Genomic DNA, 26,733 nt, shown 5'->3' on the forward strand with positions numbered 1-26,733 from the left:
CATGTTGGTGCTCTGTTATATATAACCTCGCTTGTAGATATGCTTCTTGTAGTGCATTGTTGTATATTCTGGGTTGTATATAGTAAGAGTCTACTTTGGGCTTTTACTTTGAAGAAAACCTTTGCTTTTGTGTAGCATTTCTTTTCTTTAAGGCTGATTAACACCTACTCTTGTGTGATCATAGAATAGGCCTGACTTTGAAGTGACTTGTAGTCACTTGCATTTGAATGGCCTGAATTTGGAGATAGGGACATGCTTTTCTATGGTTGTCTAAAAAGTATTTGATCATCTTCCCCTCTTTCTAAGTTAATGTTTCTTGCTGAAAAGAAAGTATAATGAAACACTTGACCCTTGGTTGGTAAGAACTGGACTTGTTGAATGGTCTTTCATATCCATCGGGAATATGTTGGAGAGTGTGCCATCAGGTCTGGCACAAATATATTGTACTATAGTATCGTAGTCCTCAGTCCTCAAGTTTCTAGCCATTCAGCCTTGATCAGTAGTTGTCCAAGTCCATTCTGGTTGACAACTCTTTTGTGAGTATGAATACAACACGTCCCATTTTTTACCAATTTCTCCCACTAAATCTAGGGTGAAGACCATGTATTTCAGAACTTTGGGAGCCACTGTGATTCTAGAAAAACCATTTTGCCATGTGAGGCAATGACTGTTCAAAATGGTACTCAGGGGATTTTGTCTGTAAAATAGAATATTTAGTCAATCACTGTACCGGTCCACTTTCTTTATATTCTAAATAAGAATGTCTCTGTGTCTGGTTACAAGTAACCTTGAAGGTGTGAGCTACTGCAGTTACTAGAAAGCAATTGTCATTGGATTTGAATGGAAATCTTGTAAGCATCTTGCCTCCAAGAGGCGCCTCCCCTCCACCCTGAGTCTTTCTGTATATCAAAAGAATGTTTCTAAGGTGGGCATTTATTAGACTGAACTTTTAGAGAATTAGTAATTTCTTTTGACACATAAGAAATAATAAATAGGGAATTCCCTAGTGGCATAGTGGTTAAGATCTGCCTGCCAATGCAGGGCACACGGGTTCAAGCCCGGGTCCGGGAAGATCCCACATGGCGCAGAGCAACTAAGCCCATGAGCCACAACTATTGAGCCTGCGCCCTAGAGCCCTGGAGCCACAACTGCTGAGCCTGCAAGCCACAACTACTGTAGCCCGCATGCCTAGAGCCTGAGCTCCATAATGAGAGAAGCCACTGCAATGAGAAGCCTGCGCACAGCAACGCAGAGTAGACCCCGCTCGCCACAACTAGAGAAAGCCTGCACACAGCAACGAAGACCCAATGCAGCCAAAAATAAATAAATAAATTTATTAAAAAAATAATAATAATAAACATACTATATTGATAGTCAAAGTAAATACTAGTATTACAGTGTTGTGACATTCCCCTTAGGAATAGATATCTCAAAAATCCTCAACTGTGTCCCCGCACTTCTGCTTTTTTCTAGAATAAGGACCTCACCTCCAACAGTTTTCCTGTGGCCATGAAATTCTCCCCTGCTCTATTTCGTTTTTATTTGTTCCTTTAAACCAAAGTACCTACAGTAGTAGGAGGAAAAACAAAAGTAATAACCCTTCAGAGTTAAAAAGGTCTAGAGGAGTGCAGAATCATGACTATAGTAATATTACAAGGATTTCAGTCAGCTAGAGGCACAACCAGTCAGAGAGGATACAGTACATTTATATGAGAGGAATATGTATCTTTTCTGTATAAAACTTAAAATGTCTTAACCATTAAAACATGAAATGCCTTAAGCTAAATTGTATATATCTTGTAGAAAGAATGCTTACCTGTGGTTCGGTCAGCGTTATTTTGCACAATAAAGAAAATAGATATTTTGAGAAAATCATTAAATTTCTTTCAGTAATTTTGCCGCTTTTGCATTTTCCCATCTGGATGCAGCTGAAAGTACCCATGGCGGACAAGCCTGGTAACACAGTGAATTTCCGGAAGCTACTACTGAACCGTTGCCAGAAGGAGTTTGAAAAAGATAAAGCTGATGATGATGTCTTTGAGAAGAAGCAGAAAGAACTCGAGGCTGCCAGCGCTGTAAGTATTTTCATGGAAAGACAGTGCTTGTGCACTTCAAGTATTATCAAATAGAATTTTCAGGAAGCTGGCTACAATATCTTCCTACTACTTCAGTAGGTGCCTGTGGCCTTTTCTTCACGTGGAAATATACTGTATTGGTGTTTAGAGGAATGCTTTATTCCGTTTAGTGCCACATGTAAGGGCAGCTCAACCTTCTAAGATAGGGATTCAGAACCTAGACTTCAGAAAGGTCACTAAATTCCAGAAATCTCCTGAAATGGATGCACACTTACAGGTATAGTTTTGTTTTCTGAGTAGGTCTGTAGTTACTGTCAAAATATCAAAGGGTATCCCTGACCCCTAGAAAGGGTGAGGACCATGAATCCAAGCGTATTTTTTTTTTAAACAAGAAATTTATTTAAATGACAAGACGCTTGACTTGAAGGGAAAACTATCTAGGATTCATTTCTTTTAGAGTTATTTATCCCTACTTAAAGACAGGTTGCCTTACATGTAACAGCTACGTACAAAAAAGTTATAAAATTGTCCTTGGTTTTACAATGATACATGAAAAACATTAAAATTCTCCAATCGAACAAGGTATGCAAGAGTTTTTATGCTGGTTTTTTTTTCGTTAAATAGTGAGAGCAAAATAACTTACTGGAATATAAAGATAAGAGCTGAATGAGCATGCTACTAATGGAGAAAAGGGGGTATTTTCACAGAACCAGTATTTTTCCCCATCCCATCTCCGTTTGATGTCGATCAAAACATACCGTTGGCCATTTAGTTTAAAAAAAAATGCAATAAGCTTGTGCATATACACCAGTTACTTTATGTACGATAAAGGAATGGGGAAGGGGATAATGAAAGAATAGAGAAACTATACTGTAATAGTCAGGATGTGGTGGAACCAAATTGCGGTATTCTAATTGAGAACGTCTTCTTGGTCTGGAGGAACAGAATTCTGGAGTAAAGTAGCAGGTTTTCTCTTTAGTAGACACCTCCTGTCTGCTGTTGGAACACATCAATTGCATCTTCATCCTCCACTTCCAACTGTGCAGGTGTGTCTGTTTCACTGATTGGCTGCCCATCAAATTGGGACCTGATCTGCCTCACTGACAAACCCTGTCCTTCACAGTAGGCTTTCATTAGTTCACTAAATGGTGCATGCCTCTTAATATTAAACTGCACCATGGAACCATCCTGCCCTGCCACCTTCAAATTAATACAGTCATTGTTCTCCATCTTGATTCTTTCCTTGGGCTTTTCATCAGCCATGGTGAGCACTGGAGTCTCCTCAGCTGCCGCTTCACAAAAGAGGTACCAGGTCCGCCCTGAACAAGCACACAAGCAGCACCGGTCAAGCGTATGTTTTTAGCATCTATTATGCAGTACCATTTTCATCATCAAGATTCTGTTATTCTTCCTTACACAATAGCCGGAGGAGAGGACAAGGCTTCATGATGAACTAGAAGAAGCTAAGGATAAAGCCCGGCGGAGATCCATTGGTAACATCAAGTTCATTGGAGAACTCTTTAAACTCAAAATGCTGACTGAAGCCATCATGCATGACTGTGTGGTGAAGCTGCTAAAGAACCATGATGAAGAATCCCTCGAGTGCCTGTGCCGCCTACTCACCACAATTGGCAAAGACCTGGACTTTGAGAAAGCGAAGGTAAAAACCCCAGATCTCAGAAACCTCCGGCAGGGACTCTTTGTCAATTGCGGAAGAAGTAGACTGTCAACACGAGCGTCCATCTCGCCCCAGCAGTCTAGGCTGCCTGTTTTTCTTCTTTTGCCCTTCTCATTGTCATTGTTGGGCCATCATGCTCCTTACCACATTTTCATTAACGTCAGAAGTGAAGAGGGTCCCAAATTATATAAAAGCCAATTCATGAATTGAGATTATTTGTCACTTGTCCTTTTTCTGCATGACTGTTTCACAGGTCATTTGTATGTGTATGTATAGCAAATTGTGGACAGAAATTTTGGAGAGAAAAGCTACTAAGGGCCAGGACTGAGGGTAAGACAGAAACAAAGAAGACACGATAGCTTTCTCAAGTTTATGCTCTAACAGAGCATTAGCGACAGAGCTGTCTAACCATAATATAAGAAATCATTAAAAGTATTATAATTCAAATATAGCGTGGTACTTTCCAAATAACGGGTAGGGAAATTAGAAATGCATCAAAGAAATAATGTTAGAAATGTTTCATAACATCAGAATCAGCTAGGATTATGTTTGGCTATGACAGAAAACCCCAAATATCAGTGTGTTATACAAGACTGAGGTTAATTTCTCAGCCATGTAAATGAAGTTCAGGGGTAAGAAGTCTGAGGCTGGCCTGGTGGCTAAGCGATGATAGAAAATTTCAATTCCTCCAGCTTAACATTTTGTCATCGCTAAGGTGTAGCCCTTGTCCTTACTGATCTGATAGCCTAGAAGGTTGGAAAGGGGCAAAGGACCCAGCCACCCCTCTCTCAAGGTTCCGAGGAGCTGCAGTATGACATTTTCATCTATATTTTGTTGGCCTGTGACTGTGACCAGCTGCCTGGAATATGTAGCCTTTATTTTGGGTGTCATGTTCAATTAAACATTCTACCCCATGGCCTTTTGGCTATAAGTTGTGTTTATAGGCCGTTTAAAATTCTACATGGTAAAACTACATTTGAATTCCTCAGCCAGGAATACTAATGATTTTGTATCCTGCAGCCACGTATGGACCAGTATTTTAATCAGATGGAGAAAATTGTGAAAGAAAGAAAAACCTCATCTAGGATTCGATTCATGCTTCAGGATGTGATAGACCTAAGGCTGGTAAGTAGAAAGATAAGCCTACCACTACAGTCTCTTTTCAGGAGTTGGCTTGGGGAGGATGTCCTAAGATTTACATGTATAATAATTTAATGCTTTTGCTGCCTGACTCTCAGAACTTGAACTGACAAACTTTCGTGAGGGAGTTATGTGAAAGGACAAAGGGCATATACACCTACCTGTCTGTTACTTGTTTCTTTTCTTTATTCTGATTTTCAAACCACATTGCAGTTTTGAAATCAGGCATTCTGTGGTCATTTAAATTTAGTCTTAGCATGCTAAATAATCAGGAAGGCTCATCTTCAAAGTGAATATATTTAACTTCCCTAAGCCTTACATTTTAGCCTCTGAAATGGTGATGTTGCCTACTTTGCAGATGTGTTACGAAGATTCACTGAGGTAATTATGTATCGTGCCCAGCTCAAAAGAGATGTTCATGTTTTCCTCTCTTTTTCTTACCGTATACCCTCTTGTTCTGCTGATTTTTTTTTTTTTTTTCCTCATTTCTCATACCAGGTGTAGTTTTTACCACTACCACCTCTTTTCCCTTTTCCTATATTAACTCCTACAGGGAATATACTGCAGCTGATGCTAAGCTAGAGAAAGTGAATATGGGTCCCCCCTCTTCCCTGCCCTGCGCCCAGACCAGATGGTATTGATGACGATTCTTTATCTTCCTATGCCGAGATGTGACCTCAGGATCCTTCTTATTAGCAAAGCCACTACCAGTTGATCAGAATTTTGAATGCTGATTTCAACCTTTTTGCCATTCTTGCCTCAAGCTAATATAAATGTTAAAAACTTCTCCGCCTGTTCCTTCAGTCACTCATATTGGTATCAGATGTTGAGACTCTAGCTGGGAAGGGAAGTAAAGGGAGAAGTGTAACTCTAAGGAGACAGCTTGTTTTGTCCTTAGCGGAGAGGATAACCGGAGCTCAGAGCGGTGTGGCATTTTGTGTAGACACCAGAACCTTGATATGGGTGGGAGAAAAATGCTAGTCATCCTCGATTTAGAGCCCCAATGGAGTGTGCTATGAACTGAGTGGCAACATACCAGACTAAGTCAAGGCCAAAGAATCCTGATCTTCGTTGATTCCTCTTCTCACTCCTTTCAAAAATACAAAATGATAAAATGCATAGATAGGTAGGTAGGTAGGAAGGAAGACAGATAGATAGTTTGGCCAGTCTTTCACTCTGTCTTTATCCATCAGCTATTGGAATGCTCAGTATACAGTAGCTCAGGGTTGATTGAGAAAAATTTAATTATTTGGCTGTAATGAAAAACTGGCATAGTACCGGATTTTATATGTATTTTATACTTTTCCAGCAAAGTATAAAACAGATTCTCAAAAATTTCATTTTTATTTTCCTTTTTATTTTTAGTTATCTGGCTGATAACTTCATTTTCTCCTTTTATAGTGTAATTGGGTATCTCGAAGAGCAGATCAAGGGCCTAAAACTATTGAACAGATTCACAAAGAAGCTAAAATAGAAGAACAAGAAGAGCAGAGGAAGGTCCAGCAACTCATGACCAAAGAGAAGAGAAGACCAGGTGAGGGGTGCAGTCCACCACGCATTAGAGAACTTGGGAGTTTTGAGGGATAGATGTTTAAGAATTCTATTTTAAATATGAAATGAGAGCAGAAAGACTAACCCAAAGAATGGAGTGGTGATTGGTAAGTGAAGCAGCTTCACCTGGAGACTGGGTTGTTGAGTAAAAGCAGAGAATACAGGAACTAAACATGATTTCTTTGACTACTTCAAAGGCAGTAATCAACAAGACTTTATTGAGCATCTTCTGTATACTCAGTATTGGTGAGAGATATAAAAAGAAGTAGAAGATATAGCTCCTTCCCTCTGAAAGCTTTCAGTTTATCGGGAAAGCCAAAACTAATAAAGGGTACATTTTCAAGCAAATGGAAGATGCTATCAATTATGAAATGTATTCTCCACTAAGGCTATTAAAATTCAGAAGAGGAGAGGTAGAAACCTGGAGGAAATCTTTATTTGAGGAAGGGGCACTTGAACTGGGTGTTGGTGGATGGACGATATTTGGAAGGGAAGGAAAAATTTTAGTCATGAAATTAAAATAAACATATACTGTAAAGAGGAATCAGTAAGCCTGATTAGAGTAAAATTTAAGTGTTCAGAAGGAATGGAAAAATGTTTGTCCAGAAGAATGGAGCCAGATTAGGAACTTTCGGCTTGATTTGACATTAAGGAGCCATTGTGTGTTTTTGAGCCAAAGGAGTAATGTCATGCTAGAGATGCATAAATAAAATGAGTCTGTTGCTCTTCACATGATGAATCAAGGGCTACACTGAACTCAGAAATGTTGCTGTTGCCTGAAATGCTATGTGGAGGAAGGTAAGATGAAAGATGAAATAGAAGGCATTTTACAGCTGAGGAAATAGAAAGTCTATTGACTAAGTTTAGGAACATTGGAAGAGGAAAACTTTTTCAGAAAGGAAATGATCTTCTTTTTTTTAAGCCTGTTCCTTCTAAGATGACATCCAAATGAGAATGCTCATTTTGTCCACTGTACAGTTAAGTGGTCAGTTAAGTGACTGGGTCATATTAGTAATAGAGGTTGAGAGCATAGACTGGAGCCAAGCTATCTTGATGTGAATTTCAGCTCTCCTGCATCCTAGCTGTATGACCTTGCACAAGTCACTTAATCTGTAAAATTGATCACATAATAGTACCTAGGATTTGGGTGAGGATGGAATGAGCTAATATAGGTAAAGTGTTCAGCGTAGCAACTGCCACCTAGTAAATACTCAATAACCATTAGCCCTTATTTACCATAGACACTGTATAGCTCATAGTGAAGTTCTGAGAGATGAATCCTCCAGGGAAGAAAGTGTGCTTTTCCATTTCACAGGAACAAGGAATAAGCAAGCCTGTTCATGATCATTAATACCATTTAGCAAAGAGAAAATCAAGAAATACGTGAGGATTGGAAAAGCTTTTGGACAGACAGTTTGGTGGTCTTTCATTCATTTATTCAATAAATATTTACTGAGTGCTTGTCACTTAACAGGAGAGACAAAGTCCCTTACCTCATGCAGCTTACATCTTACGGGGAGTGGGAGGTGGGGTGGGGAACAAATACATAAATATACAGTTTTGCCAGATAGATATGTTCTATAGAAAAGCTAAAACAGAGAGGGTGGGGGTAGGAGAGCAAGGTTTGATAAATAGAGGTTACAGTTTTAAATAGGGAGGTTGGGCAGCCTAGTAAAAGTTGGTGTTTGAGCGAAGACTGAATGAAGTAATGAGTCATGTGGATATCTGGGGAAGACGGTTTTAGGCAAAGGGAATAATAAGTACAAAGGCCCTGAAGCAGCCTTTTCAAGGATCAGCAAGGAGGCCAGTGTGGCTACAGCAAAGGGCACGGGGGGGGGGAGTGGTAGGACATTGGGTCCGAGAGGAAGGGGGCCAGATTATTTAGAGTTTGTAGGCCCTTTATAAGGAACCTGTCTTTCTCGCAGAGTGAAATAGATAACAGAAGTGTTTTGGGCAGAGAAGTGACAGGACCTAACTCACACTTTACTAGGGTCACGCTGGCTGCCATGATGAAAACAGGTGAGGGTGAAAGCAGGGAAGCCAGTGACGATGTTTTTATACCAGTCGAGGAGTGTTGCTGGCTTAAACCAAATTTGTAGTGTTAGTAGTGATTAGAAGGGGCTAGATGCTGAATACATTGAAAAGGTTGAACTGACAAGATTTGCTGACAGATTAGGTGTGACGTGTGAGAGAAAGAGGAATCAAGGTTTTCTGCCTCAGCAGCTGAAAGTTTGGAGAAGCAGGTTTTGGGGGGATGATCGAAGCATAGTGTGTCATATGACACCATTAAGTGAAATAAACTTTGCAATAAATTATTTCCATCTGATCTCTCCCAAAGTGTTCTCATCATTAACTCTATAAACATTAGATTTGGCCCTCCCTTGTCTAGCACTAAATCCCTATTCATTTGTATCAGTTGGTTTCTTCTAGGTCAGTAATGTTTCATGAGAGATGGATACAAGCAAAGTACTTCTACTTGATACTTTCATGTTGTGGGTAGTAAAGCGACTGTCAGCAACGCTTTTACAATTTCTTTTGTCTTTTTCCTGGGTTTTGATTGGAGCTGCTGAGTTGAAAATATCGCTTGCCCTTTCATTGTCAAACTGATTTGAGACAGATGAGAGAGGGGCTCGCTCTGTCTTCCCTGCAGGTGTCCAGAGAGTGGACGAAGGTGGGTGGAATACTGTTCAAGGGGCCAAGAATAGTCGGGTACTGGACCCCTCAAAATTCCTGAAAATCACTAAGGTGAGTGTGACATTTAAACACAACTTCAAACAGCCCCAAAACATGGCTTTCAAAATTATTTCTCATATAAAATAGCCATATTGCAGATTTTATGGGGTGGTGGTTTTTTCATGCAGATGTATTTCTACAGCTCAGCATCATCAATAAGTGTATTCTTACCTACTTGTCCTGGCATTAGTCCTTTTATTTCTGTGAGTGTTTATTAAGGAGGACTAGGTTAATTAGGTTTACTAAGGCTTACTAATTGACTAGGTTAATTCTTAAAGGTATGAGATGCTTAGTATAAGAGAGATGATAACAAAAATTCTTGAGAAGTCATAGTTAATTGCAAGCTTTTATACATATATATATATACAGTATATTCATACTGTATGATATAATATTCATACTGTATAATATATATACAGTATATTCTTAGCTCTGAGGAAGAAGCAGGTACCTGTCTAAGTCTAATCATGAAAGGAATGAATGGTTTGCTATATCCAAGGCATAAAAGAAATCACAGAGGACCTACCAGAAATTATTCTGTGATAAAGATTTAATGTATTCTCTTTCCTTCTCTTGAGAATCCGTGGGCAGTAAGAGGAAAGAATTTTCTCCTAGCAGATGTTTTCAGCAGTGGAAGTTGATCACTATAAGTAGAATGAAGAACCTTGGAAAAGATAGAGAGAGTAGAATTACATTTTGTAAAAGTGGAAACTTGTACAGCCCAGTGAGTTTTGCAAATCACTTTCAAGTGTAGTTTGATCCTTACTTGTAATATTATTTACATAGTCCTGAAAATTGGCAGCCTGCCAGTAGGATAAAGACAACCTGAAGCTAATGTTGAAAATATCAAATGGAAGAAGATGGGCTGTGTTGTTTGCATCTTTATGGTCTTGTCAAGGCATTGCTTCAGGATAGAACAGTCCCTCTCTGCGTCTCTTTTGATGTATCAGCTGGGATCCTGTTCTCTAAGATTCTGGTACATTCTTCCAGTTGTTTATGTCTCAGAGAAGGAATTCCATTTCTGAATACAACTTGATTCCCATCCACTTCCATTTCCAGCAAGAGACAGTTTTAACCAAAATCATTTGTCTGTGTTTTACAATATTGTTTCTGTGCATGGGCACTATGATAAGCCTACAACATTATTTCCTTAATATTTTGAAAAATATATAAATTAAAAAAAATAAATGTAGTATATATTCAGGCAGTTATACTGTAGGTACTCTATATAAACATCTCATTAAAAGTTCAAAACCATTAAGCAAATTCACTGTTAACTGTTAACTGTCATATAGCAAACAGTACCGTCAGAATATAGTAATACCTTTGTTACAAGGCACTGCTTTACAGCTTTTGTGCTGTGGTGTGCATTTTATGAGTAACTTGGATTCATTTGTACTGAAGTTGTGCTGGGAGAGTTAATTAAACCTGAGAGATATCGGGCACCTTAACTCCCTGTCTTAACATTTCATTCTCTTTTGTCTTATTCCTCTTTGTTGAATGCTCCTATTCCACCTCTCCTTCCCATCCCCACCCTAGTTTAGGCTTTGCTAAAATGTGAAATCTTTGTGTCTTTCAACCTGTTTTCTGACAGTCACTTGAAGAGATTAATGAGTTGACTTTGTAGTATTTGTTTACTCCTTTTTTTTTTTTTCTTTTTTCCTTTTTTAAATCCCTGGGCATTATTGTAAGAGGGGAATCACTAGAAACTACTTATGTTTAGCAGATTGGCATTGCCGTCTTAGAGGATCTGAATGCATTCTCCAGACCAGTGGTTTCTAACTGTATTTTGTGGAAGCTGGATTCCAGAGAGTGCTTCAGGGGCCACGGGAATCCCAGTTTAATGCGAACAGCTCCCATTTATGTTTCTTATGTGCGCATTCCAGGCAAAATTTTGTTGTTGAAATTGGTTTTATTTCACGGTTAAAAAAAAAAGGTAGAGGCTTCCCTGGTGGCGCAGTGGTTGGGAGTCTGCCTGCCGATGCAGGGGACGCGGGTTCGTGCCCTGGTCCCGGAGGATCCCACATGCCGCAGAGCGGCTGGGCCCGTGGGCCGTGGCCGCTGAGCCTGCGTGTCCGGAGCCTGTGCTCCGCAACGGGAGAGGCCACAGCAGTGAGAGGCCCACGTACCGCAAAAAAAAAAAAAAAAAAAAAAAAGGGTAAACTGTTCTTCTAGAATATTTCCTATTGTTGACTTGTGGTCACTTATGTTATAGCCCACAATTGATGAGAAAATTCAGCTGGTACCTAAAGCACAGCTGGGCAGTTGGGGAAAAGGCAGCAGTGGTGGAGCAAAGGCAAGTGAGACTGGTAAGTATGGAGTATCCCTTCTTGGGAGCCTGCATGTGGTCTATTAGCATTCACCTTACAATGCTTTCTGCAGTCATTTCATAAACAATTTTAGGAAAATATCTATAGACTAATCATAGCTGGATTTATTGGTGTCCCACTCTAACATAATTTGAGCGTTTCCTCCTCAGTAAGGATCCTTAGGTATTTTGAATATTTAAAAAAAATTTTTTTAATTCAGTTAGGTTATTTAAAACTTTAATCTATTTGATTCCTTTGTTGCTGTTGTTATTGTTCACAAATTCAGTATAATTAGAAAAATTACTGGGACTCCAGGTTAAAAAGGGAAACTCATATTGCTGAGAAAAATAATATTATTACGCAGAAGCATTTAATTTCAGGGAGTTGTGAAAGAAAAAAAGAATTAGATTAAAATAGTTTTCAAAATCTTTGCCGAAAGTAGATTTTGAGAGATTTGGCTTTAGGACTGAAATATTTGGATCATTACAAACACATCTTAAAAGCTAAAGAAAGACCAATGGAAAAAATGTAAACTTCATTGTTAACCTCCTTCCCGTATTTCCCTTCTACTACGTAATTTTGACCTTTTTTCTTTTAAATTAGAAAAGAAATTGTTCACTGAAACTCACATCCATAATTTTATGTAAATGATATCACAGCATTTCTGTTAGTTAGCTTTTTTAAGTGAAATATTTTGTTTTGCTTTTGCTTGCCTCCTTCCTTCCTATATTTACCATTCCCATGCCCTACTTAGGATAATTTAATTATATTTTTAAAGGAGCAAATGGTTGTAGTGAACAAAGATTCCTAAATCCTTTTTTGCATACAAGATCCCTCTAACACTGTGCTTCTGAGAGTGTGGTCTGTGGACCAGGAGATTGGTACCACCTTATTAGGCTGGTTAGAAGTGCCTAGTCTCAGGCCCCACCCCAAGGAGGCAGATCAATTAGAAGCTGTATTTTAGTCATGTGATTTGTATTTTTTTCTCACTTCTCAATACCTATAGATGCCTTAAGGTCAAGTGCTTCCAGTTTAAACAGATTCTCTGCTTTGCAACCTCCAGCACCCTCAGGGTCTACATCATCCACGCCTTTAGAGTTTGATTCCCGACGGACCTTAACTAGGTAAGAAGCTCGGTCTGCACATTAACTCAAGACTGACCTGCTTGTCAGACTGTTTCTGTCTGTCTCTCTCTCCCTCCCCCCAAACACACACACACACACACACACACACACACACACAGATTATGATAATGCCTATGGATAGATTCCTTTCATCCCTAAAGTTGATTTTCTCCAAGATAAGGAAATTATAGATTTAGGATGAGGTGGAAGGAGGGAAGGGCAAGTTATCTGACAAATACCTAATACTTTGCTCGACTAAGAAAGCCAGGCCCACCCAAAGAGCCATGGAGGCTTGTGTAGGGCTCTCCAAGGTAATGCCTCAGGATGCTCTAGGTTAACCTAGCACTCTCAAGCTGTGAGTTAAAGGGCATAACAGCCCACCCATATATTTCTCTGTCACACTGTCCTTGGAGTTATATTTGAGGTTGTCTTTTATTTTTCACTACTCTCTATATTCTACTGTCTTTCTACTTTCATTTTTGTAGGATTTATACAGTCAAGTGTTCCATTGACTCGTTTATAGAGAGTGGATGGGGACCTGTAATATAGTGACAGAGAATAAAAGTTTTTCATGTAAACACTTTTAGAGCTGAGTTTCTTTAAACTGTCAAATTTTTGTTTTTTATTATAATTAGTATAACTAGTAGATTTTCTAAGCTGTATTACTATTCTCTTGGCTTTTGAAACAAAATATAGCACAGGTCAACTTTTTAATGATGGCATAGATTGCCACTGAGCATCGGTTGTGCTACTGAGGTGTTTGTGGCTCTTTGCCCTGCTTTAGATTTCCCCTGATGGCCCTGCTTTTTGAGTACTGTGTATGTTCTTTCATAGTGGTTAGAATATTGTCGTTCCTCTAGGTCTTCCCTCTTTTCTACTTTTAAATTCTCTGTTTCTGATCTGCCCTGGGCCAAGGACCTATTTGCCCAGCTGGTCAGAATTGTCTGAAAAAAGAGTAGGAAGATAGGAAGATTCTCTCTTAAAATGAACGAAGTGTGCGATTTTGGCTATTCAAAAACTGTTTCTACTACTTGGTTCTCAAATATTTTCCATGTGTTTGAAGTTTCTGAATAAATAAAGTATCATTGAAAGTTTTTAAGATTGTGATACCACGTTCTTTTGGTACTCTGTTTCCCTTTCACTCATTTAGCTCATACATTCATTACTGTCTTCTTTTTTCTTAAAAGATTTTTTTTAATTTAAATAAAGAATTTCCATTAGCATTTAAAATTTTCAAGTGGTATCCCTTTAACATTTAAGAAAGAAGTCGAACACATCTTAATATTCTCTTTAAAGCATGATTTTACTTGTTTATATAAATAATTACACTTTGGGGCTTCCCTGGTGGCGCAGTGGTTGAGAGTCCACCTGCCGATGCAGGGGACACGGGTTCGTGCCCCGGTCCGGGGGGATCCCACATTGCCGCGGAGCGGCTGGGCCCGTGAGCCATGGCTGCTGAGCCTGCGCGTCCGGAGCCTGTGCTCCGCAACGGGAGAGGCCACAACAGTGAGAGGCCCGCGTACCGCAAAAAAAAAAAAAAAAATTACACTTTGAAATATAATTGTTGCCTCACACATCTGAAGTTATCTGTGAAAAATTCTTCTGCATACTTTTAGAAAGTCCTAGTGTTATTTTATAATTTGAATACAGAGTGGATGGGGTGGTCTTTAGTTTGAAAATTGTTGTTTTGTCTTTTAAGCCGCGGAAGCATGGGCAGGGAGAAGAATGACAAGCCCCTTCCATCTGCAACAGCTCGCCCAAACACTTTCATGAGGGGCAGCAGCAGTAAGGACCTGTTAGACAATCAGTCTCAAGAAGAGCAACGGAGAGAGATGCTGGAGACTGTGAAGCAGCTTACAGGAGGCATGGATGTGGACAGGAACAGCACCGAGGCTGAGCGAAGCAGAATCAGGGAGTCAGGTGAGAGGCTTTATATGAACAGGTACAGGTGAAGATTGGGCCCTTAAATTTGGAAGGGAAAAAATGCAAAGGAGACTTTGTGCCTGAGTAGATTTCAGAATCAGTATATGATAACAGCACACACGCCAGTGCCTTAAAAGTTAAAGGGTGTCTTCAGAATCTTATAACATAGTTCTTATTCCCCAGGTATCCCTTTGTTCAGCAATTTGTAAATTTTCCCCTCTCACTATTAAAAGTGATGTAAAAGTTAAAGGGTTTCTTCGGAATCTTATAACATAGTTCCCATTCCCCAGGTATCCCTTTGTTCAGCAATTTGTAAATTTTCCCCTCACTATTAAAAGTGATGATGATGAGGTCCTCTTGATGTATATTAAGCAGTGAATTTCTTAGAAGTTCCCTAAATTATACCCCAGTGTGCATTAGAGTGCCTGTCCTTTGTACAGCCCCTCAAATGTATGAAAATTCTGACACTCTTGAGCCACAACAGGGCAAACCAAAGAGAAAGTATCAGGTTGTCTTTTGTTACCTTCATCTTGGAACCTCTTTGGTTTTTGTACATGTTGAGCATGTATGTGCTTAGAGGACCAACTCAAATAGTGCTCTAAAAACTGCCTCATGTATTTAACCTATCTGTGTTTCAGTGTCCTCATCTGTCATATGGGGATAATAAGTGTACTAACCCTGTAGAGCTGTGGAGATTAAAAGTGAGGTTAATACATGTAAATACTTAGGACATTACAATAATAAATACAAAGTTTGCAAAATGTATTAGATGTCTTGATGATGACAGTGATGAAAAATAGTTTTAAATCTTAATCCTGAAGTAATACTGGTTGTTTTACAACATTTTCCGAGCTTCCAATTTTGTTTCACTATTTAAATTGTGTCTCCCAACTGTAGTTTCTAAATGGATTTCACAGGCAAATTGAAATGTCTCCTCCCAACTGATAAAGACTTCGGATCTTTCAGTGGGGTTTTTTTTTTTTTTTGAATTTTATTTATTTATTTTTTATACAGCAAGTTCTTATTAGTTATCTGTTTTATACATATTAGTGTATATATATCAATCCCAATCTCCCAATTCATCCCACCACCACCACCCCAGATCTTTACAAGTGGCTTTCTTATCTGAGCTAGTTTATTTTGAGAACATAACAAGGTAGGGTGTGAAAATAATCTTGTGTGTAGTGAATAATGTAGCACAGCTGCCCTCTGCATGTTTATTGTCTGGGCCATTTGTTCATTTGCCACGTGCACCTGAGCACCTAGTGACTTCTGGGTACTCGACCCCTGCTCTTGGCCTTCAGTCTGCTGGATCAGGAAGAACTTTATCAAATAACCCCACGAAAGATGATATATAAATACAAACTGAGCAAAATGCTATGAAAGAAAGAAATGTATTTCTAAGAGAGTACTTAACAAAGGAGCTAAGTACAGTTGACACAGAGGGATGTTAGGGAAGGCTTCCCTCAGGTCTGAAGGACCAAGAGGAGTTAAAACAGGTTTGCAGGGAGGGATGGATGAGAGACAGAGAGAAAGATCATTTCATACAGGAGAAGCACCGTGAGCAAAGTATTAGTAGGAGGAACCATGGCGTATTCAAGCAGCTACCAAAGGCCAATGTGGCTGTAACTCTGTGCACGGTTGTGTGGGTCTCATGTGCTCTTCATCATAGAAGCAATGGAGAGGAATGGAAATACAGAAAGGAAATGGAGTATGATCTGGAAAAATGTTGAATTACTATGTTGTATACCTGAAACTAATGTGATATTGTAAATCAGCTGTACCTCAATTTAAAAAAAATACAGAAAGGAACAAAACTCTAATTATAAAAATTTATCATGTCCCTGTACCTTGTAGCTGTTGTGGATTATGAAGTTACTTAGTGCATATCTACTCTAAAAAAATGTTTCTGTATTCTACTTTTAGGTGGCTTGCTTTGTCAAATTTGTATCTATTTTAATGCCTTTACTAAAAAAACAATGTAACAACACATAAATATTGTCAACCATAATCCTCCCATTTTAATGATAATTTTTGTCATTTTTACTTTCTCACTTTTTTTAACCTCACTAGTTACGAAACCAGAAATTCCAGCAACGTCAGCCCCTGACAAGCCTGCCTTGTCAGAGGAGGAGATGGAGAGGAAGTCCAAATCTATCATTGATGAATTTCTACACATTAATGATTTTAAGGTAAATGAAATTTTTAAAAAAGAAAGCAACAACAACACAGAAAGCCCCGTGGCAAGAGACAGAGGAACTTGGTTCTGGTCTAAGTCAGTTATTGTGAACTGACGAGACTTAGAGTGAGTAAGCCAAGACTTACACAGTTCAGTTTGCACAACTTTGATGCATTTCTGCCAAGTACTCTCTTTTAAATTGATACTGTAGTTCACAAGATCAATGGTCCGGAAGGAAGAACGGGTATCAATCCATTCCCACTATGGAGTAACCAAATTGACTTTGATACTGATGAACAAAAAACAACACATTATCATTATGAGGAATTCCTGGCTCCTTGTATATTACCTGTCATTATCTTTACAATCATTTTATCATCATTCTCATATTAACTTTAAAGTACAGCTGACATTACTTTTTCTTTATTTCATAAGTAGAAAACTGAGGCACAAAAGAGTAAGTAATGTGCCAGGGTCAGACAACCTAAGTGAAACATTTCAAGATGTGGCTTTCCGTTTGCCCTTCTTTAACCTTAACCTTCTCCTTGATCTTCATTTTAAGATAGCAGTGAATAAGATATACATACTGCCTGACTTCACGAGCCCTGTAGTCTTAAGGTAGAGACAGATCATAAACAGATGAATTCTATAAATAGTTAAACTGTAGTAGACCTATAGGGTCTTAGGAGAGATCATATAATGAGGCCTAGTTCAGGGATCTGGAGTCAGCAAAGGCTTATCTGTTAAAATATTTGTCAGATACATTAACTGCTTTTGCTTTGGCAAAAGCTTACTGAAATTGTCCAAAATTTACAAGAAGGAGGAAGAAGTTTTGCTCATGAGCGAGTTGGAGAGGAGTACTTTGCAGAAACCCTTGGAAATGCAGCAAAAATAAGTGAACATTAGCTGGAATGAGCCAAAGAATAGACTTCATATACTGTGGTTTGTTAGATTCCTGGAAAATGAGGAGTATTCTTACAAATTGGCAGCACAGCCTTTTTCTTATGTGGAAGTAGGGAAATGGGAAAGAAGAAAATGGAAAGACTAAGAAAAGATGAAAAACAGAAACAATAAGGAAGAAAGCAGTAGAGATTGTCTTTAGAAATAATTTAAAGGATATACAAAGTCAGTGAGCAACAAATACTTTGAAAGAGGAAAAGTAGGACCCTGTGATGAACTGGAGGTTTAAGAAGAAAAAGACCTTCGTAACACTTAGGTGCAACAAGAGAACCCTTCGAAGATTCTTTAGCCCTAGACCAAGCCTGCGGAAGGGACAGAGTCAGTTATGACTCATGAATGTCATTATGCATTGTACAAGGCAGCTCTGCTGCTGAGTGGCAATAGGAACCAGGTAATAATGTCGGACGTAGTGAGGACTTATGTGTGCTAGGTGCTACTCCATGTATTTTATGTGTATTAGTTTATTTAATCCTCATAATACCATCCAGACATTAATATTATTATAATAGCCATTTTTACAATAAGGAAACTGAGGTGCAAAGATGTAAAGTAACTTGCTCTAGGTCATACTGCTGATAAGTGGTAGACTCAGGGTTCAAATCCAGGCTTCTAGCTTCAGAGCATAAACTATACTTTTTCTTATTACCTTTAGGGTATTAGTGTGTCATGCTAAAGGCTTACAGAGCTCATTCTAAGGGAGTTTTTTCCCTAATATTTTAATAGGTGCTAATACAAATTAATATTTATTGAGGCTTTGTTTTGTGTTTGGCAATGTGCCAAGTGCTTCTATCACTATATATGTATTATTTGCAATCCTCATAGTAACCCTATGATAGGAAGTCAAAGCTGAGAGATTAAGTTACATCCCTAAACTCATATAATAATAAGTAAGTGGCAGAGCCAGGGTTCAAACCTTCATTTGTCTGATTCCACATCTTATGTTTTTAGCCTATGTGATACATGTATGTATTGAGTACCTGAAATGTGCCAGCCACATTGTAAGGAGTACTTTCTGGAAATATTGTAGTATATGTAGTGAACAACATAGTCTGTTTTTTTATGTTTCTTTTATGGAGTTTATGTTCTAGTGGGAGATACAGACAAAGCTGCCCTAAAAATAAATAAACAACTACTACAAAAAGAAAACAATGTTATAGTGCAGAGAAGTAAAATTAGGTGGTATGCTAGCCGGTGATTGGGCAGTCACAGGGACTATAGGAGGTGTCATTTCAGCTGAGAGCTCAAGAACAAGAATCAAACCATTAGAAAATCAGGGAGAAGGGTAAGATTATGAACTGCTATGAAATTAGAAGCTTCTCATTAGAAGTTCCATGATGTAGTTAGTTGGCCTGGTAGGCAGATTCAGTGACTAAATACTCACTGGAAGACACTTAGTCACTTCAGGTTTAGTACTGAGCACTGAGTACTTGCATTCATTTTTACTCTCTCCTGAAAAGGCCTTTTAATGATGATGATAGGCTTAAAATGAGGTAAAAACCCACAAGGATAAAGAGCATAAGGAATAGAGGGCAGCAACATTCTGGAAGTTAGAAGGATGAATGGTAATTTACTTAGCAGACCATGAATGTGCGTGAGGTGCAGATGGGGCTGGAAACAGAAGGATTGATTGGTTAAAAGTGTATGTAAGAAACAGCTTTACATGACAGTTGTTTCAAAAGTACCAGTGTCATAAAAAGACAAAAAAGAGAGAAAGGACTGATCTAGACTCAAAGCGTCTAAAGCGGGAATTGGAATTCCCTGACGGTCCAGTGGTTAGGACTTGGACCTTTCACTGCCAGGGCCCTGGGTTCAGTCCCTGGTTGGGGAACTAAGATCCCTCAAGCCGCACAGCAAGACCAAAAAGAAGGAGTCCAAAGAGACATCATGACATGTGATGTCGTGTTTCAGTTGGATCCTAGAGCAACAACAACAAAAAGTTATATTGGACATTTGGGGACAATTGTGGAAATTCGAATGTGCACTATATATACCAGATATTTTTGTTGACATTGTATGAATGTTAAATTTCTTGGATATATGAAGAGAAAGAAAGCTAACAACTGATGAATCTAAATTGAAGTAAAGGTATATAGGTGTACCTTTATTACTCTTTAATTTCTCTATAGTTTGAAAATTTTTTAGTTAAAAAATTGTTGTGGGAGGTATTAAATAAAGTAGCAGAGGGGAAATAAAATAGCAGTGAGACACCCAGATATGCCTTACTCCCTTCTTCAGTCAGGAGGCTGCCCTTCTCACATGCATCTTCCCCCTCAGAAGAGCTACTCTCTTCAGGTGTTGAACCAAAGGATTTTGGACTCAGACAAAGTTGAGGTAGCTGAGGGCAGGGAGGCACCCTGCTGTATTGGTGATTCAGTGACCCTGGCTGCCAGGCTTTTATCCTCCAGATCAAAGATACTGACCTAGCTAGATCATCCCATGGTAAGGACCAGTTTACAAGCCCCACATCCCAATATCTTCCTAAAACGTTTTTAGTACTTCAGCTAACCATGTCAACTTTACTATGAAGGAAGGCATTTTTCATTGAAGATTTTGCAAATATTACATACCCAAACAGAATTACCTCAGTTGCCACATTAAGGCCTTTGAATCATGACATTGAATTTCTATTTAAATATTATTTCATAATATACCATTTCCAGTTTTAAAATGATCATAATATAGATAAATATTGTGTAGAAAAATACATTTTTGCCTCTGGTCCTTTGAGTGATCTTTAATAAAATTGTTAATCTAAACACATTAGCCTTGTAAAGATGCACTAGTATTTTTAAATATGCCTCATAACATTGCCCACATTAACCTGGATTTTACTGCGCTATATTAATGTTTAACTATATATATATGAAAACTGTCTTGTTCTTAGAGTTGTCTACTGACTTTGTCATAAGTAAAAGATTTTAAACTTATTTTCACACTCTGGTGATTCTATCCATATTTTGGAGTAAGCTTTTATTTGCTATTTGAACAGGAAGCCATGCAGTGTGTGGAAGAGCTGAATGCCCAGGGCCTGCTATATGTGTTTGTGAGAATGGGTGTGGAGTCCACCCTGGAAAGGAGCCAGATCACCAGGGATCACATGGGCCAATTACTGTATCAGCTGGTGCAGTCAGAAAAACTCAGCAAACAGGACTTTTTCAAAGGGTCGGTATCCTACTCAAGAGTGGTATTCAGTTACTAGGCTCTTAAGTAGTCTTTAATTTTAAAAGTACATATCTTTTTAAGTATTTAGCTGTTTCCATAGATTAAAACTGTATCTACCATAATATGTTGATGTGTATTGTATTGATAATATGTTGGTTGATATGATGGCATTTTATAGATTGTGCTAGGGCATAATGGTCATTTTCTGATTTTCTGTATCTAGTTGTTAGCCGTGTATTAAGATGTAAGTAAGATAGCAGAGACCCCCTTAACTGTCGGGAAGCTCTGAGCTCATCAGCCCATTTATATGTAAACCCCTGCATGTTCTCTAGGAAAAAGCTTTTCTTTGTGAGAAAAATTCTGGAAAATTAACTTAAACCTAAAAGCCTTATTCTTTCAGTAAACCATGGTTCATTTTGGACAGGAAGTGCTTGTCTGTTCACTGTACCCCCATAGAAGCATATGTAACTCCCAAGTTGTTAATGATATAGTTTATTCCAAGTTGGTTTCATTGTGATTTCTCTTGATGGCTGGTTTGATGAAGGCTGGCTGTCACTTGTGTTATATCCTTATTTGATCAGGTTCTGATCATCTTTGTGATCATCACAAATGCATGGATCAGGTTCTTTGTGGTACAATCACAGAATCTTGCCCAGGCTTATGTTCTAAAATCAATATTTAAGGAGAAAATTGCATATGGTCAAAAATTTTGTTTTAGGAGCCATGTTGTGCAAAGGTAAACATAGAACCACACCCGGGACTGACAGGTACCCACTTTCTAAGAGAAAAGGAACTAAGACCTCCTGAAGGATAAATGTCAGATGGGGTAAATCTCACATCTCATACTCATTCGGGGTATATGCTCGTTGAGTGGGATGGCCGTAAGAATTCTGCACTATTTAAGTTATTGTTCTCATTGTAAATCTTTTTTGCCAATCTTTTTTGTGTTCTTGTAAATTAAATGCTGGTGATCACTGTATATCTTTCAGATATGGCCAACCGCTTAGAATAGTGTAACCATTAAATGCCAAGGTCGAATGTACTTAGGAACATTCATTTGATGTTGTAAGGAACGATGACATTGTCCTCAAGGTCCCAGAAGATGTATATTTGTTCCTAGGATCATTAAAAAGTTATCCTTCAGCAATGAGCTAGATTTCTCTCGATTCAGTGACTTGACCAGATTAAGGCCATCTGACCCAGTTAACTTATTAGTAAGAAACTTTGGCAGAAGTTGCTATGGTTGTTGGCCTTTAAAAGCCAGGATGTTTTTTCAGTTTTAAAAGAGATATATGAGATTCACTCCAGTAACCAGCCAGTGTAAATAACAAGGGCAAATGAGGGTATTTATAGCCTCACACATTGAGTTCTGCCCCTAGCCAACTTGAAACTATAGTTTCAGTAATACCTATTATATTAATTTATAAATATTTGCTTTTTACCAGATACTATGATATATTCACCAGAAAGTTTTGGAAATGAGAATGCTAGATTACTGTTTACCATTTCCTGTCTCTCTTCAAACTATACTCAGAAGTTGATTCATACCTGGAAAGCCCTCAAAGGAGTGTGTTCTAGCTTCATTGGCCTTAATTGAACTTGTGAGGTGCTAGCTTGGTTTCTCAGCTACCTCAGACATTTTCATTTCTCTTTGTGGGATTCCCTGAGGAAAAAATGTCACATCCAGACGTGGTGTCCACGCTTTCATGGTGGTGCTGTCACTGCTGCTGGCAGTACAACCACAGCCACAGCCTTTTATTTAGACCAGAAATGAGATGAACACTTCTGTGTCTCGGTAACTGCTTCATCTCTCTCTGTCCCTCCTTCCTCTGCAGCTTGTGATAATGCAGCGGCTTCAGGCCCAGCTTTTGATACTTACTTAGACCTAACCATCCTTAGACCAAGAGCCCTATGAAGACCCCTATTCTTTCCTAAATGCAGAGGCCCGGCACGGTGGAAACAAAGAGATAGCCTCTTGCTTATTATTTACCAAGAGCCTTCTTGCAGGGAGATGGTAGTTTCCCGATTGCTTCTGAAGCCTAAGTTATAAATAGATCATATTGTCCAGAGAGGCACATTTCACTGGAGCCACAGACATGCCCTGTCTTCTGTCTCTTTAGTCCCAGTATCCAAAGATCTGTGTCCTTACATAGCGCTGCGGGGGAACACAAGGTCAGCTTTCTTGGATGCTGATACTGCTTAGATGCCAACTTCTGAGCAGTCATTAAAGCTGTGATGGTTCTGGAAAACAAAGGAGAAGACCTCCAACTGTTAATCTGCCCTTTCTCCTACAGTTCCCCAAAGCATGCACTGCTACTTAAATAGTAAGGTAGACTAGACAGAAATTTCAGATAGGCTCTTTGTGTCATGTGGTTTATAAATAAAGCTTAGATCCTTTGGAATTTTCCTTACAAGATGCTGTATCAACTCTGAGCATAATAGTTGCTGTATATAAATAACATTTCCACAACATCAAGCCATCCTCTTGGAAATTTCAGGACTTGAATCTAAATACTTTATCATGCAAATTAGATAGGTAGGTACGTGGGCACATTACTGTGTAGGTGCACTTCAAATAGTGTGGTACAGTCATTTAATATGGCCTCAGAAGACTTCTTTTTAAAAACTGTCTACTAAAGGTAGTTGAGTGTAGCTCACTGTTCACCATGGAATTGGAATCTCTTTGAAAGTGTAATAAACAAATGAAAAACAGGTCAGTAAAAATTGGAGTTGACTAGAGACGTAAAATATGTGCCCTTCAAGGAATCTTGATATATTAATATTTCATTTTGGGAGAGGCTTATTGGAAAGGAAATTCTTATCTCCTCCTTGACTACTTTTTTTTTTTTTTTTTTTGCGGTACGCGGGCCTCTCACTGCTGTGGCCTCTCCCGTTGCGGAGCACAGGCTCCAGACGCGCAGGCTCAGTGGCCATGGCTCACGGGCCCAGCCGCTCCGCGGCATGTGGGATCTTCCCGGATCGGGGCACGAACCCATGTCCCCTGCATTGGCAGGCGGACTCTCAACCACTGCGCCACCAGGGAAGCCCTTGACTACTTTTTTGATTACTTTTTTGGAACTTTTCTTGCCACTTAAGGCAGTTCTGCTTTGATAAAAAGATGCTGTTTGGTGCTTACATGGACAAGCAGACTAAGTTCCATATGCAAAATGGTAGAGGTGCTAGTTAACAAGTGAAGACCCCGTTTGCTCACATAGGTAAGATTTAGTTTAAATAGTCTTTTTTGTGGTATTCCTTTGAAGATGGTACTGGCTTTTTAAATCTTTTTATTTATTTCTTCCTTTTACCTGTAGTTAGATTCTCTAATGATCAGTCATAATAATACTTGACCAGTCTAATTTTGAGATGTCTTCATTCTTTCTTCTTTGATTATCTACAGTAAGATTTATATTTTTATTAAGTTATCATAATGCAAATTGTAGAAGATGCTGCTTGACAATATCATTTCCAATTGCGGTAGATTATTTTGCCTTTTTAGCAGATGTCTAATCAGTACTTTACTGAATTAAAAAATATATTTCTAACTTTTAACAATGTATTGCTTTCTTTAATTAAATTTTAGACAGGAACCCAATATATAAAATAAATAAAAGTAGAGTGTCTGTATTTGAAATGGGGGAAGGGATGTCCTAAGTCCCACTTGTGGGCCTCACGGAAGTGCAGTTTAGTGGGTGTGGTGGTCACTACATACCAAGAAGCAAGGCTATGGTGTAGCTCTGTTTCATTTATTCAGCCAGCTTCTGAATCTATATTATGTAAGGCATAATATACATTCAGAATATACATTCAGAGTATATATAATATATAATATATTATGCAAGGCATTGTTACAGGCTAGGTAGTAGTCCAAAGACATAAAGGTAATTATCTAGCAGCTTCTGCACACCTAGGATTTTTCTTTTAAAATCGTACAAAAGGATTTAGGAACTGTAAATCTCAGAAATAAGTCTCTTACGAGCTTTTGCTTCAGATACCCTGTGTTCAGCCAAATATTTTTTTTTTATCAGCAGTATGGATTTGGTCAGTGATTGCGTTCTGCACATTGTACCATGATAAACTGACTAATCAGGAAGTAGAAAACCGGGGCAAGAATATGGGTATCTCTTTGTTGTAATATGAGATGAAAAGAAGAGCAAATACACTGCTGCAAGACCAAGACGGCTACAGTTGTCTCATGGACTCATTAAACGGTTTAATCTATACCGCTAACCCGTGGAACATGAATAGGCGTTATAGGTGATCAACCCAGAAATCCTGGAGCCCAGCCAGGTTATGTTCCATCATTGGCACATTAACCGAGCTGAAAGTGGACATAATGAGAGAACAGTCAAGAATCTGTTGTACAGCAAATAGATGTCAAATAATTGCAAGCTGTGAGGTCACAAAATTGTCATTAAGGATTCATGAAGCCCGGAGTTAGATAATGTGGCTGAGCTGCCAGTTGTTTTGAAATGGCACCTTCAGGAAAGGGACCCTGCCTTGTAGTTTTTAAGTGAAAAAGTATTGTGTAGGCCTCTGAGGTAGGTAAAAAGAACGGCACACTCTGGCTAGACACTGGAATTGCAGTGAAAAAGCACACATTTTATGTGTGCAGAGATCTAAAAGGATACGAAGATTAATACCACCTGCTCTTGGCCCCTTCATTCATTCGCCCTTTCCTTCTGATTATGTGTATTTTCTTGTGATTATGTATATGTCTCCTATAGTTTAATTCACTTTTGTTTTGGGGCTTTTAAATATGGTCTATATTGGAATGATTAACAAAGTCTTGAGTTATGTTTTTATACTTAAAATGAATAGCTATGGGCTTCCCCAGTAGCGCAGTGGTTGAGGGTCTGCCTGCCGATGCAGGGGACGCGAGTTCGTGCCCCGGTCTGGGAGGATCCCACGTGCCGCGGAGCGGCTGCACCCGTGAGCCATGGCCACTGGGCCTGCGCGTCCGGAGCCTGTGCTCCGCAACGGGAGAGGCCACAGCAGTGAGAGGTCTGCGTACCGCAAAAAAAAAAAAAAAAAAAAAAAAGAATAGCTATGATTTTCAGCCTAAATAAGACTGGGCTGATATTTGGTGTTTCTAAATTTTATATTGAAATTCCATTTATTTTACTTCACATTGAGAAGTATTCCATAGCATGAAAGCCTGAAACCATTAGCTTTTCTTTAGAGGTCGAACAGTTTGTAACATGTCATAATGACGGTGTTATATAGTAATGTTGTCAGGCTCTTTTGTATCCATCCAGTTTCCTTCCCCATTGTAAGCTCCTCAGTGACAAGGATTTTTGTCTTTTCTTCTCCTTGTGTCTGGTCTGCATTACACTAAGTTTTTAGTCAGTGCTTCTGACTGACTCAGAGGATATGATACTCAACTGTAGTGAACTATTTATAGTGTGGGATTAAATAGAGTAGCCTGTTACCCTAGAACATCATATAACTGCCCCATTTTCATCATTTAAGTCTTGCAGATGTCACTTCCATACAGAGGTATTTTCTGATCACCCTCTAGGGATAGCCTAGTACCATAGTTCATGTTTTTCAGAGAATTAGCCCTATCTGCAAATAGGCTTTTGGTGGTTTTGTTTTCCTTCCCACACTAATACAAGCTCTTTGAGAGCAAAAACTTGTTTACTTGATGCCTAGAACAGTACCGAACATAGCAGTTGTTTAATAGGTATTTGTTGACTGGTTTTTGGTCTGTTTATTTAATGTTAACTTTTGAATCACATTTGCATGTGAATTTTTTGCCTGTTCTTTTTCAGTTTTTCAGAAACACTGGAATTGGCAGATGACATGGCCATTGATATTCCCCATATTTGGTTGTACCTTGCTGAACTGGTGACCCCCATGTTAAAAGAAGGCGGAATCTCCATGAGAGAACTTATCATGT

At 38.8% G+C, this 26,733-nt stretch overlaps 1 protein-coding gene and 1 pseudogene across 21 annotated transcripts in view; one reads left to right on the plus strand and one right to left on the minus strand.

The window, feature by feature from the left end:
- EIF4G3 (eukaryotic translation initiation factor 4 gamma 3) overlaps positions 1 to 26,733 on the plus strand; it is a 367,975-nt gene that overhangs the window by 312,890 nt on the left and 28,352 nt on the right. For 20 of the 21 annotated variants that reach the window (XM_033841819.2, XM_033841846.2, XM_073794676.1 and 17 more), the window contains 11 exons: positions 1,929 to 2,075; positions 3,499 to 3,735; positions 4,774 to 4,878; positions 6,295 to 6,427; positions 9,095 to 9,189; positions 11,393 to 11,486; positions 12,493 to 12,610; positions 14,310 to 14,530; positions 16,607 to 16,725; positions 20,662 to 20,834; positions 26,606 to 26,731. In XM_033841819.2, the coding sequence (XP_033697710.1) occupies positions 1,929 to 2,075; positions 3,499 to 3,735; positions 4,774 to 4,878; positions 6,295 to 6,427; positions 9,095 to 9,189; positions 11,393 to 11,486; positions 12,493 to 12,610; positions 14,310 to 14,530; positions 16,607 to 16,725; positions 20,662 to 20,834; positions 26,606 to 26,731 (1,568 nt within the window). Of the gene's footprint in view, positions 1 to 1,928; positions 2,076 to 3,498; positions 3,736 to 4,773; positions 4,879 to 6,294; positions 6,428 to 9,094; positions 9,190 to 11,392; positions 11,487 to 12,492; positions 12,611 to 14,309; positions 14,531 to 16,606; positions 16,726 to 20,661; positions 20,835 to 26,605; positions 26,732 to 26,733 lie in introns of those variants that run through there. The other variant, XM_019918886.3, reaches the window with a different exon arrangement.
- Positions 2,924 to 3,338, minus strand: LOC101321246 (small ubiquitin-related modifier 2 pseudogene; annotated as a pseudogene).

Source organism: Tursiops truncatus, chromosome 1 (genome assembly GCF_011762595.2).
Source record: "Tursiops truncatus isolate mTurTru1 chromosome 1, mTurTru1.mat.Y, whole genome shotgun sequence".
NCBI classification, from domain to species: domain Eukaryota; kingdom Metazoa; phylum Chordata; class Mammalia; order Artiodactyla; family Delphinidae; genus Tursiops; species Tursiops truncatus.